At 30.9% G+C, this 11,938-nt stretch overlaps 2 protein-coding genes across 2 annotated transcripts; one reads left to right on the forward strand and one right to left on the reverse strand.

Moving 5' to 3' along the window:
* Nucleotides 1-6,696: 6,696 nt before the first annotated feature.
* Nucleotides 6,697-7,968, forward strand: LOC107947149 (SKP1-like protein 1A). The gene is made up of 2 exons (XM_016881721.2): nt 6,697-7,221; nt 7,591-7,968. Exons 1-2 carry the CDS (start codon nt 6,925-6,927, stop codon nt 7,762-7,764), a joined length of 471 nt encoding a protein of 156 aa, XP_016737210.1. The 5' UTR covers nt 6,697-6,924; the 3' UTR covers nt 7,765-7,968.
* A 702-nt stretch (nt 7,969-8,670) lies between these two features.
* Nucleotides 8,671-9,593, reverse strand: LOC107947140 (uncharacterized). The gene is made up of 2 exons (XM_016881709.2): nt 9,273-9,593; nt 8,671-9,186 (listed from the first exon to the last, which is right to left on the reverse strand). Exons 1-2 carry the CDS (start codon nt 9,492-9,494, stop codon nt 8,860-8,862), a joined length of 549 nt encoding a protein of 182 aa, XP_016737198.2. The 5' UTR covers nt 9,495-9,593; the 3' UTR covers nt 8,671-8,859.
* Nucleotides 9,594-11,938: the final 2,345 nt, after the last annotated feature.

Genomic DNA, 11,938 nt, shown 5'->3' on the forward strand with positions numbered 1-11,938 from the left:
TAGGGTTAATAACATATATTAAGGGTAATAATATAATTTAATAATATAAAAATATAAAAAAAATTCAATAAGACTAACGGGTCATTCGAGTTAAGTATTATTAAAGTTGAGATCAACTCAATCAATAACTCGAATTGCTTGAGCTCGAACTTGACTTAATAATTACTAAATCTAATGTAAATCTTTTCAAATGAAAGTAAAGTAAGTTATAAGTGTTAATTTTTTTTTTACTTTTGAGTCAAAAGTTAAAAATAGAAATAAAACATGTTTGAATGATGTTTTATTTTGAAATTGAGTATTGCTTAAGTGAGTGCAATAGACACCCAAAAGTACGGTCATCATAACTATCTTGTCTACAATTATGGAATCAGCAATTTGCTCTACTGCCTCATTGACCATTCCCTTTCATTTGACCTCAACTTGTTTGGCATGAACTAAAGTAACGACGGTTAGAACAGTAAAACGAAAATCTTTCATATAAAACTTAATAAATTAATACCTAATTAATACATATTGTTTTAAATTATCAAGAATAAAATTATAGAAACGTACTTATATTTATTTATATCTTTTGATATTTCTAATTAATATGGGTTCTCTCTTTTTTACATATAAATATTAAAAAAATTACATATGTGTAATTTAAGTTCCATGACCTTAACTTAAATTTCTATTCAACGCATCATCAATTAAAATTTAATTATTATATTATCTATACATATTTGGACCATATTTTATTTCATAATTGAAGCTCAATAAACCTTAATCAAATCTGATCACATTTAATTTGGGTTAACCTTTATGATAGTAAATAATAGAGTAAATTACATAAATATTCAAACGACTATTATGAACTTTCTTGTTAGATTACTTGATTTTAAAAAGTTATAAAATGGTCACTTGACTTATCTTTTTTATTTTTTTTGTCTATTTTCGTTAAATGACCGATGTTCCGCTAATTTGGTTGTTAACTTAATGAAAAAGATTTTAGAATTTTTTCCACATAATTGTCCATGTCATCTATTTGATAAAAACTAAACAAAAAATAAATAAAAAAATAATTCCATCTCTAATAATCCTCTCAATCACGTTCGTTGCTACTCATCGGTGGCCTCGTCGGATTCTTCTTCTTCTTCTTAACAATTCTCACTTCTTTTTGTGTGGTTGCTCACTCGTCACCTTCCTCTCTAGTGTAATCCATTTCGGCCACGGATGGAGAAACTAAGGAGGAAAACGACAGTGCGACGACGGGAACAAAACTATTGCAGAAATGGAGCTAGGAATAAAGGGCAGAATTGTGCGACCGTGGATGGAACCGTTGGAAAATACTTCACATTTCAATTCGTAAGAGCCTAATTCATACACTCTTTCTCAATTTGCCATCATCAATTCATACACGAAAAAGTCAAAGAAATAAAATCCCTTTTATTTTGAATATTTAAAAAAATCCAAAGACTTTAAAAGGCTGCTAGGGGTGTTCAAATCGTCAGTTCAGTTAATACTCGAATCGAATTATTATTAACCGAATTACTCGAAATGTAAAATCTTTAACCGTTAATTGAATCGAAGTTTTTCAAATACATTAACCGAATCAAAATATTTCAGTTAAATCGATCAATTAAATAAATTAACGGAAAATTATATGTTTTTGTCTTTTGGCTAAAATAAGTATAAAACATATAAAAAATACATTGCTAATGTTTATTTTCTTTTATTTAATAGTTCAAAAAACTTTAAATAGAGGTGCAAACAACAAATAAGACATTAAAAATACTGCAAAAGTCTTGAAAGTTAACAATCAAACACTACAAAAGTCTTGAAAACAACAAATATTTCAGTTAATTGGTTAATTTGATTAATTACCCAGTTTCGAACCGAATTAACCGATAACTGAAATTTCAAAAATTCATTAATCGACCTTCGACCTAACTAAATTCGACCATCGATTGATTAATCGAATTAGATCAATTCGGTTAATTAATTCAGTTTTAACCAAACTATGGACACCTCTAATGCCTGTCTGAACCTCTATTTCCAACTCCATTTCTGCAACAATTCCGCTCCCACCACCGCACTTTTGTTTTCCACCTTAGCTTCTTCGTCCATGGTCGCAATGGACTACGCAGGAAAGGAAGGTGACGGACAAGCTACCTACCCAGAAAGAAACAAGGATTATGAGGAAGAAGAAAAATCCAGCAAGGCCGCTAACGAGTCCAACAACGAAGAAAGTTATTCCAACGAAGGTGATTGAGAGGATTATTAAAGATGCAATTGGTTTTTATTTTGTTTATTTTTTATCAAATAAATTACATGAAAAATTATGTGGCAAAAAATTCTAAAATTCTTGTCATTAAGTTAACAACCACATCAAGAGGGCATCAGTCATTTAACAGAAAGAGACTAAAAAACAAAAATGATAAGTCAACTGCCATTTTATGACTTTGAAAATCAAATGAACAAATAAGAAACTTTAAAATAGTCGAGTATGTTAAGACTTAGTGTCATAAGTGTAGTATATTTGTTAATTTATTACAACATCCTAAACTTGACCCGGTTCACCGGATCCGGATCATGGGCGTTATCACACAGAACACTTAGTCATATTCACCAAATTGCATCAGATAACCTTTTATTTAAAACATATTCTTTGTAATTACATTTAAAGACTACAACTCAATATACAAATGTGGTACTCAAACATAAAATATTACAAAGTACAATAAATCTTTCTTAAAACAACCATTTGATAGTTACAAATTCATTAAAGTAGAATTTTACAATACGCCACCTGATCGGCGGTGCGCGTACACGTTAAACAACGAATTATATAACAATTTTTAAAGTTCGGTTTTACTACAAGCGTACAGTGTCAGTTGTAATATTTATAGTTTCAATGGAACACGAAGTATTTCAAGGGGTTAAACCCAAAAAAAAGGTGATTAAGCAATAACTAGCATACACAATAAAGTCTAAGTGGCTACTAATACGATTTTATAGTACGACAATTCATAACAAGATAAGTTTGCAAGAAAATTAAATATTCTATTCTAGGGACTAAATTGCAAAAAGTGTAAAACTAAAGAGCTATCAAGCAAATAACTAATGGGGGTTGGTTGACTTCAATGTGGTTCACCGAACCTCAAACAATGGACATAAATCGCATAAATTACCAAGTGACTCCACTTTATCTTTCGATCTCAATTTCACTAACTTAGACAAATTAGATCCGATTTATCTTTCGATCTCACTGGTTAATCCGGGACTAATGAACAGGTCCACAAAAAGATTACCTTTCGGTCTCACTTTATCTTGATATTTTCCTTAGGGGTGTCACTATCTAAGTTCTTAGTTCTATTTGATTTAGTCCAATTTATTACGATTTAGTCCTTTGTCCAAAAGTTTTAGTTTACCCACATCTCCATCAACCAACCTCCTTAAAGGTTTAGTTACACATGCTCAAGGTAAAAGAAATAAATATGAAAATGTAAAATAAGGTAGCCATAAAAGTAAAAGTTAAGAAAAATGTAAAAGTTGAGATTTTTGTGCAAGAAAACTTAAATAGCATGAAACCAAAAGCATTTAACAGGAAAATCTAAAGCAAGAAACATAAAATGAACAAGCTTTAACAAATTGAAAGTAAAATAAACTAAAACGCATTAAAGTAAAGCTTAAAAGGTCTTGAAATCAAGGTACATGGACTATAAATGCAAATAAACCTTAGCTACAATACTAACTAACTTAACTAACACTAAGAATAACAAGAATAAAAAGTAAATGCAGAAAAATAAACTTTAATCTAAGGTAGAAAAAGAGAAAAATAAAAACCCTGGAAAAATGCAGAGGAAAACTAAAAAAAAACCTAAAGAAAACTAAACCTAAATCTAAGCTAATGTGTGTCTCTCTCCTCTTCAGCAATTTTTAGCTATTTTAAAGTGTATTCTAATGACTTTTCATTTCCAAAAATGCCCTTGCACGGGCCTTGTGTGGTTGGTGAACCGGGTAGACAAAGACTGCCCTTTTTGTCTAAGTTTGTCCCCCTAACGAAGGTGGATATCGCGATACCACTGAAATGAGTCTTCACTCTCCTATACTATTGGAGGTATCGCGATTCCAAGGTGTGGATATCACGATACCCTTTGCCTTACTATCGTTCTCACTCATTTGCGACCTCCAACACGTCCTTACATCATTCAAACACACGTTAGGCCTCCCAATAGCACTATCGGCCAATTTGGGTTACAAAATAGACAAAAATGAGACATTTTCACTTATTAACCAAAAATAGAAAAATAACAAAAAAACTATGCTAAAAATGCTATTTTGCTTGAAAAAAAGCTCCTTAAATGCATTAGAGAAGCCTAATTTGCCATATCCTTTTTGTGGCAGATCACCACCCCATCAACTCTGTATGCATAATAACTCGATACGCCTCTTCTTTGGCGTAGTCCTGGCTTTGTCCCTCCAAGCACAGTTTATTAACATTGAAACCTGAAACATATATGCAACAAAAATAAATACAATAGTACTTAATGAGCTTTATTACTAAAATGTACTGACGGATACTTTATATTCTTAAAAGAACATCTTTGCATCAACCATCTTTCTAAACCACTTATATTTGGCGAATATCACTATAGTTGTAATACATGCATATATGCCAATTATATACTCTTCAAGTACAAATTCTTTCTTTTTTAATTAACTGAAGATTTTTTTCAGGCATTTCTTAATTCTCTCGTTCACATATGCACTTCTGAACAAAACATACCTTCAAAATCCAACTAATACAACGTATTTTCTAATACTTGTTCTTGACTTAAAACAGTTGTTCATTATCATTATTCGAAGGTAAACACATACACATATGGAAAATACTTACGTAGGTTTGAGTACCATCAAACCATTAAGTAAATCATACCCTAATCCGATACCACACAACCCATACTAACAATATACTTCATAGATCAATCTATTAACATTCACAACATTATTCCAGACGCTCAAAATAATTGATATTCAGTTTTCATAAGATTTCAGGCAAAGTCATTATGCAACTTAGATATGACAGGTTCCAAATAACTTTGATTCAATTATATCACCATGGCGAATACCTTATTAACATCCAGATACACGGTTCTTTTCAAAATCACCCTTTAAACTTATTTATTTCACAGATCTTACTCAACTCTTAATCCTAAGCATATCAATACCCTAAACTTATTACAGAGCTAACAGAATTTATCCATATCTTACCATAAAGACAAAACTTACAAGGCATACATGACAGACCATGCCATAAGGGCCAAACAGAATGTGCCATAAAGGCATCATACAACTTACCATCATCCCAAGCACTTACAACCCCAATGTAAAGCCTGTACTTAAAGCTTTATTGTTCATAGAACTCTTATAGTCTTACCATTTCAGAACTTAACAAGCAAAGCTAAAACACTTACCCGAAGATGGAATAACCAATTATTAAACCTAGAATTGAAGCTTCTAGCTTAATAAGAAAGAGATACATATATATATATTTAAAGAAAGAATCAGAGAATAATATTTTTAAGGAGGAAAAAGAACTTTCTTCAAAACCTTTATCTCATATATATAATCCATTCCCCCTTACAGACATTCAACAAGTGTCATTTAAATTCAGAGCTTGTCTCTCTTATTGGCCTACAGGTTTCAAAAGAAACATAAATGAAAATCCTGTATAATAAATATTAAGACAATCATTTCAGTTGGTTCCTGACCAAGCACTTTACAACCCGATGAGAGCAATATTAAGATAAACTGGACGTATTATACATTTGGCGATAAATCATATTATAATTTGCCTTTTTGCCAACTAAAACCTTTACTCTTTGGCTAATCAGAATAATATAAAATAAAATTTCTACTTAATTACTTGGTGTATACTATGCATCCACAAGTATACGTCAAAAGAAACAAATGGGCGAATTACAACCTACCAAACACATATTCTTTCACTACTATACGCTTTATCCTTGAACCCGCTCGAACTGGGATGTGACACTAAGTACAAAAGATGACTTAGAAATTAATTTATTTTTTCAAATTATTATTTAATTTATTGTAATTAAATAATTGAGTTTCGAAGTGAGAATTAAATTAATTAGTCATCATAGATTTGTTGAATAAGGCAATTAAATTAATTTCCTCATACATTCTAATACAATAAAGTTGACATGACTTTAACAGTATTAGAATTGAGTTTGGAAAATAATTTAATTGAGAAATTACTTTAGTTGAGTTAAGTTAATTAATTAATATTTATTTTTTTAGTTTAGTTAATTAATAAATTAATTACTTTAGTTAAGTGTATTACTGAATTAATATAATGAGTCAATCAAATACCAATTCAATTGTGAATCCACTAAAATAATTTATATTTTATGAAAGTGTTATTATCTATTTCTATGTAATAAAAGAATAAAAAATTAACTATTACTTCAAACATCATACATAATAAACATTTAACTTTACAATCATCATTTAGATTTTATATGGATTTTTAATAAATGCATTTCTCACATAAGTCTAATTATTTATGATTGTTTTAATATTTATACCTAAAAAGTAAAATGTGTAATTGTAATTTCATAAAATAAAAATAAATAAATAAAAAGAAAAAGAAAAAAGTTTGATTTGAAAAGTAAAAAGCTGGAAAGGGGTGGCGACGGTAAAAAGGTAAACGGACAGAAACATCCAGAACCATTTCCAATAGATATAATAAACGACAGCGTATAGCTCCAAACATGAATTTTTCTATAAATACCTACAGTTTCAATCAGAGTTAAATTATTATATTTAGTTTTTTCTCGGTTGGCTCTTTCTTTTTTGTTTCTGTTTCCTCTCTTTTTATTGAAAAATTAGGGTTTCCGTCTGCGGTGGTGAGAATCAATGGCGTCGACTTCGAGGAAGATAATGTTGAGGAGCTCCGACGGAGAGACTTTTGAGGTGGAGGAAGCGGTGGCGGTTGAGTCGCAGACGATCAAGCACATGATCGAGGACGATTGCGCCGACAACGAGATCCCTCTCCCAAACGTCACCAGCAAGATCTTGTCCAAGGTCCTTGAGTACTGCAAGAAGCATGTCGATGCTGCTGCCGACAAGGAAAAGACTCCTGATGACGAACTCAAGGTTTGGGATGCTGATTTTGTCAAGGTTGACCAAAATACCCTCTTTGATCTCATCCTGGTCAGTTTCCCCTCTTTTTCCCTAATTCCTTTTCCGTTCACAATGCTGTTACTTTTAGAGCTGTTTGGGTTAATTGAAATCGTCTGCTCATCTGTTTATTGCTCTACTGTTACCGGACATCGTTTTTTTTCCCTAGCGTTTTTTGAATCAGTTCGCACGATCCCAATCAGGAGGCGTATGGTGAATAAATTCCCCTTGATTCATTAAGACACATAATTTACAAGCTTCAAATTTTTTTCATTACCTGGAAATACCGGTGTATTGGTCTTGATAATGGGAATTGAAGTATTAAACGTATAGATTGTTGCTTATTTTGTTCGTGCTTATTTTCTATTCGTATGGTAAACCTTTTGATATTGGGATTTGCAGGCAGCGAACTATCTGAATATCAAGAGCTTGCTGGACTTGACCTGCCAAACTGTGGCTGATATGATAAAGGGAAAGACACCCGAGGAGATTCGCAAGACCTTCAACATCAAGAACGATTTCACCCCCGAGGAAGAAGAGGAGGTTAGGAGGGAGAATCAATGGGCATTCGAGTGATAGGAAAGCCTTTAAATTTAATGTTGATATTATTATAGTTTATATGCTTTTCTGGTTAGGTTTTCAAGTTGGGGAAAAAAATTAAGAACATTGGCTTTCTTTTGGCTTATTTTGTTATATGCATTAGTGTCTTCTATTCTAGAGGATATTTAATATGAACCTCTCCCCTCCTCTATTATCATAATATAAATTAGAATTTCTTAATATGCATTGCTATTCTTTAGTAATTTTGTTGTTTCTGTTCTTCTCACTTTTATTTAACTTCTACTTGGCTAAGTGATGTGCAATGCATACATACATATTTACGATATATAATTGAACCAGATGCTTATTTACATACATTATACAATCCGAGTTCTATGAATCTTGTGTGCTCAAGTTTTTTTTTATTATTTTTGGACAATCCTTTACCACCTTTAATGGAAGCATAGAAATCCAATTTTAGGGGGATTCAGTTTAAGGGTATATTTAGCCTGACTATCCAAAAGCCCTTTGACAGCAAAAGCAGCTTTAGAATGTGCTTTTCAACCAAGAAAATGACTGATCGGTGTTTTCCAAAAGGACTTTGCAATGCTAAACTAGCTCCAGATTGAAATATAAAGAATTTTTGTGGTTAGCTCATTGGATTTTAGATGTACTTCTCATGGGACCTACTGGCCCTAATCTGTAACTTCACATGGTAACACTGTTTCATTGGTTGGATTTACAATATTGTACTTGCATGTATAAAAAGTTATGAAATTAATAGCAGCTAAATCGAATCCTCCCCATGTTTTCAAGTGTCTTGGTTTTAATGTAAACTTGATGAACAAGTCTTGCAAACATGCCTGATGGAGATTTCATTTGATGATATGATTTTGCAGTTCTGAGTAATCCTCTCTTGAGTAAAGCTTTGAAGAGTGCTTAAGATTATCCTCTCTCAAGTAAACATTAAACTTGAATGTTTTTCTTCAACAGGAATAAACATTGATATATCAATATACCCATAAATTTAAAAAGCATCAGAACTAGTAGTATTCGTTAATATGCCCTCTTAAGGCGTTATCTATCAATATAACATTAATAACTAAGTAATTAAAGGGTTTTTTGTTTGGTTTATGTCCATCGCATCTCTTCATACTTTATCTTGAGCAACTTTCTCTCTTCTTCCCACTTGTCTCTATCTTCATTATATTTATCTTTCAAAGTGCTTTTAACTCTATCAAAATTCTCCTCCTTTTGCAGCAACTTTTTCTTGTACTTATCCTTGTATTTCCCTTTGGCTTTCTTTGCTTCTTCCTCTTTGAACATCCCGCAAGTCTCACATGCAACTTGCACCTGCATGCTTCCCTCTTCACCTTCTTTTTCATTCTTCACTGTTGTCCTTATTTCTACTTCCTCCTTTTCTCTCATGCTGTTGTAATTTCCTCCCTTAATGGTATCCTGAAACAATACATTCATGAATGTCAGATCATGCATGCAAATTCAATCCACCATAATGATAACAATAATAATAATAAGGCACTTACGCTTTTGTTTAAAGATCTTAACTTCAAGTTGTGTAGCAGAGTGGAGAAAAGAGCATAAATATCCTGGAGAAGGAGCTTGACCATGTAAACTACGAAATCATGCAATATCAATGCGACGAGCGTGGCAATAAAGTGCTGTTTATTACCATCGACAGCAAAGTAAAGCAAACACATTAACAAGGTTCGGTCGAGCCAAAACCAAGTCTTCTTTTCTGCATCCATCACTGAGATATCACTCTCCAAAGAACCCTCTATTCAAAGAATAAACACAGAAGGGAATATCACAGCGTTTCGAATTGGACAGTGCGTTTGTTATTTCTTATATATATGTGAATAAAGTTAAAAGGGAATAAAAAGTTAACCCTAAACCTAGCTTGGAACTTACGATATTCTTTACAAGGTGACCTCAATTGAAGAGAAGCCAGAGGCTAACACCTAATGGTGGATTGGACCTTCGTGAAATAATGGGTTTTCTAATTACATACTTATGTCCAACTTCATTACTTTTTCTTTCGCCTTTTAGGCCCAAATGTTCTCTCACTCCATTTCTTTAACAAAGAGGTTTAGGCAGACACCATGAACAAATATAAAGGTTACAATAAAATTAGGGATTTAGTATTTACAATAAAATAAAATTTAAGTGAAATAATTAATACCATTAGTGTTTCTTAACATGATAATTAAGCTACTCTCATTTAATAGAAAAATTTTGATAAAAAATACTAATAAAATCTTTAAATAAAAAATTAAAAATCCAAGTAGATAAATTAGTAGCAAAATTTGGCCATATTTAAATCTTATCTTTTAAAGCTTTCAATTGCCGTGTTCTAGTGTAACACCAAAATTGAGTTCAAACCCAAGATAACCTCTACTTCCTGCCGTTGTGAAAAAATAATTGAAGCAAATGTGAGTTCATAATATTTATGAAAAACAGTGAAATATATAATTAAAAATTTGATGTCAATAAAGCTATCACTATAATAGAGTTTAAAAACTTCAAAAGTGATAATTGAAAATCTAACATGCGATAGAGATATGATAAATTTTTTAATCTATGCACAGCATGGTTAAAACAAAATCTATACATTTCAATCACCCAAAAGAATGCCAAATATATTCTTATTGTTCAAGATTTGTCAAATCCCTAAAGCTAAAATTTTAAAAAAAAAAATCATAAATTCAATTTAAAAATCAACCGAAGATAATAAACTAACGACTCATAATTTTATTAAAAAAAAAAAGTAAACGAAGAAGACAAAACACATGAAAAACACAGAGCTTTTGGCTTATATCACCTTTTATTTTTTTATTCTTCTTTCTTTTTTCATCAATAAAACAAAAATGGCAGCTTCCATCAGAAAAATTTATACAATAAAACAAGATATCAGTATTCAGTAGTCATGTTCTGAAAACAATAAATTAGAACTCATTGCCAAAACAGAGTATTTGGGTCATATTTTCACAAGCCTTTTTAAAATTATTATTAATTTTATGATTATGATTATATATGTTATATGTTGTATACATTCAATTATCAGAGAATTGCTTTTGTAATTTAATATGTAGAGTATGGTATTCGGTTTGCCATTTGCCAAGACAACTGTTGCCATCATTTTTGTTACTTTTTTTTTCTTTTTAGTCTTTAATGAATGATTTAAGGGACCACTAACTTCATTTCCACCATCTTTTTTTTTTTAAGGGAAAGGGAACATTCCTGGTTTATATATATATATATTATTTAATTGCATTAAGCTTTTTTAAATTTATCAGTTATTTTTTTATTTTTGGTATGTAAACTTTTCTAACTAAGTACTCAAAATTAATGTTATATCAGTGAAGTTGGTTTGTCAATTCAATAAGTCAATTAGATGTAAAACATAATTTAAATATATATTTGTTGTATGAATAATTTGGATATAATGTGATAATGAAAATAAATCATGTCGATAAGATTTATGAAAGCTATATATATACATATATATTAACATGATATGTTCAAACTCTTTATGTAATAGATACACATGTTTATAATATGATTGACATGTAAATATGATTCATGTTAGATTTAAGTTGATATTTAGTGTCTAAACTAAACAAAATGAGCTAAGTGGTATAATTCTTATACTTTTAGAATTCAATTGGAGGATAGATAATATTTTCTGAATTAACCCTATGTATATATTTTAAACTCACTTCAGCTACACAAGTTTAAAAAGAAATTTGAATACGAAATTATATTGATCATTTGGGAGATAAAATTAATTTTATTAAGAGAAAATGAAAGACAATTTTTTTGGAGTCAAAATGAAAAAAAATTCGAGTTTGAAGAGGAAAAGGTTTGTTATGATATTTAGTAATATTAACCTACAACTCGAATGGATTCGAGTCAGACTCTACACAATTCGTATATTGAGCTCGAGAATGGCAAAGATGATGATTGCAACTTTTTACATTAAGATTAAATTTCTTACAATAGCAGGGATAGGCTTTATGTAGTATGATCAACGAATAGTAAGACAATGTCCCATGTTATCGATCAAACATACACACGAACAGGTATAGCAAGGACAATGCTCATTGCAGACAGGAATGGATGGTCAAGTTTTGGATTTGGACGTGAGGGATGAAGACAGAATTAAAAAGACAAAAGAGACAGAAGTCACGAA

This window comes from Gossypium hirsutum, chromosome A01 (genome assembly GCF_007990345.1).
Source record: "Gossypium hirsutum isolate 1008001.06 chromosome A01, Gossypium_hirsutum_v2.1, whole genome shotgun sequence".
NCBI lineage: Eukaryota > Viridiplantae > Streptophyta > Magnoliopsida > Malvales > Malvaceae > Gossypium > Gossypium hirsutum.

What these genes read in the sequence shown, in the direction of transcription:
- LOC107947140 (XM_016881709.2), bottom strand. Translation starts at nt 9,494, where the DNA reads ATGGATGCAGAAAAGAAGACTTGGTTTTGGCTCGACCGAACCTTGTTA. An exon ending in TAAGATCTTTAAACAAAAGC is followed by an intron (nt 9,187 to 9,272) that starts GTAAGTGCCTTA and finishes GTATTGTTTCAG; the next exon opens with GATACCATTAAGGGAGGAAA.
- LOC107947149 (XM_016881721.2), top strand. Translation starts at nt 6,925, where the DNA reads ATGGCGTCGACTTCGAGGAAGATAATGTTGAGGAGCTCCGACGGAGAG. An exon ending in CCCTCTTTGATCTCATCCTG is followed by an intron (nt 7,222 to 7,590) that starts GTCAGTTTCCCC and finishes TGGGATTTGCAG; the next exon opens with GCAGCGAACTATCTGAATAT.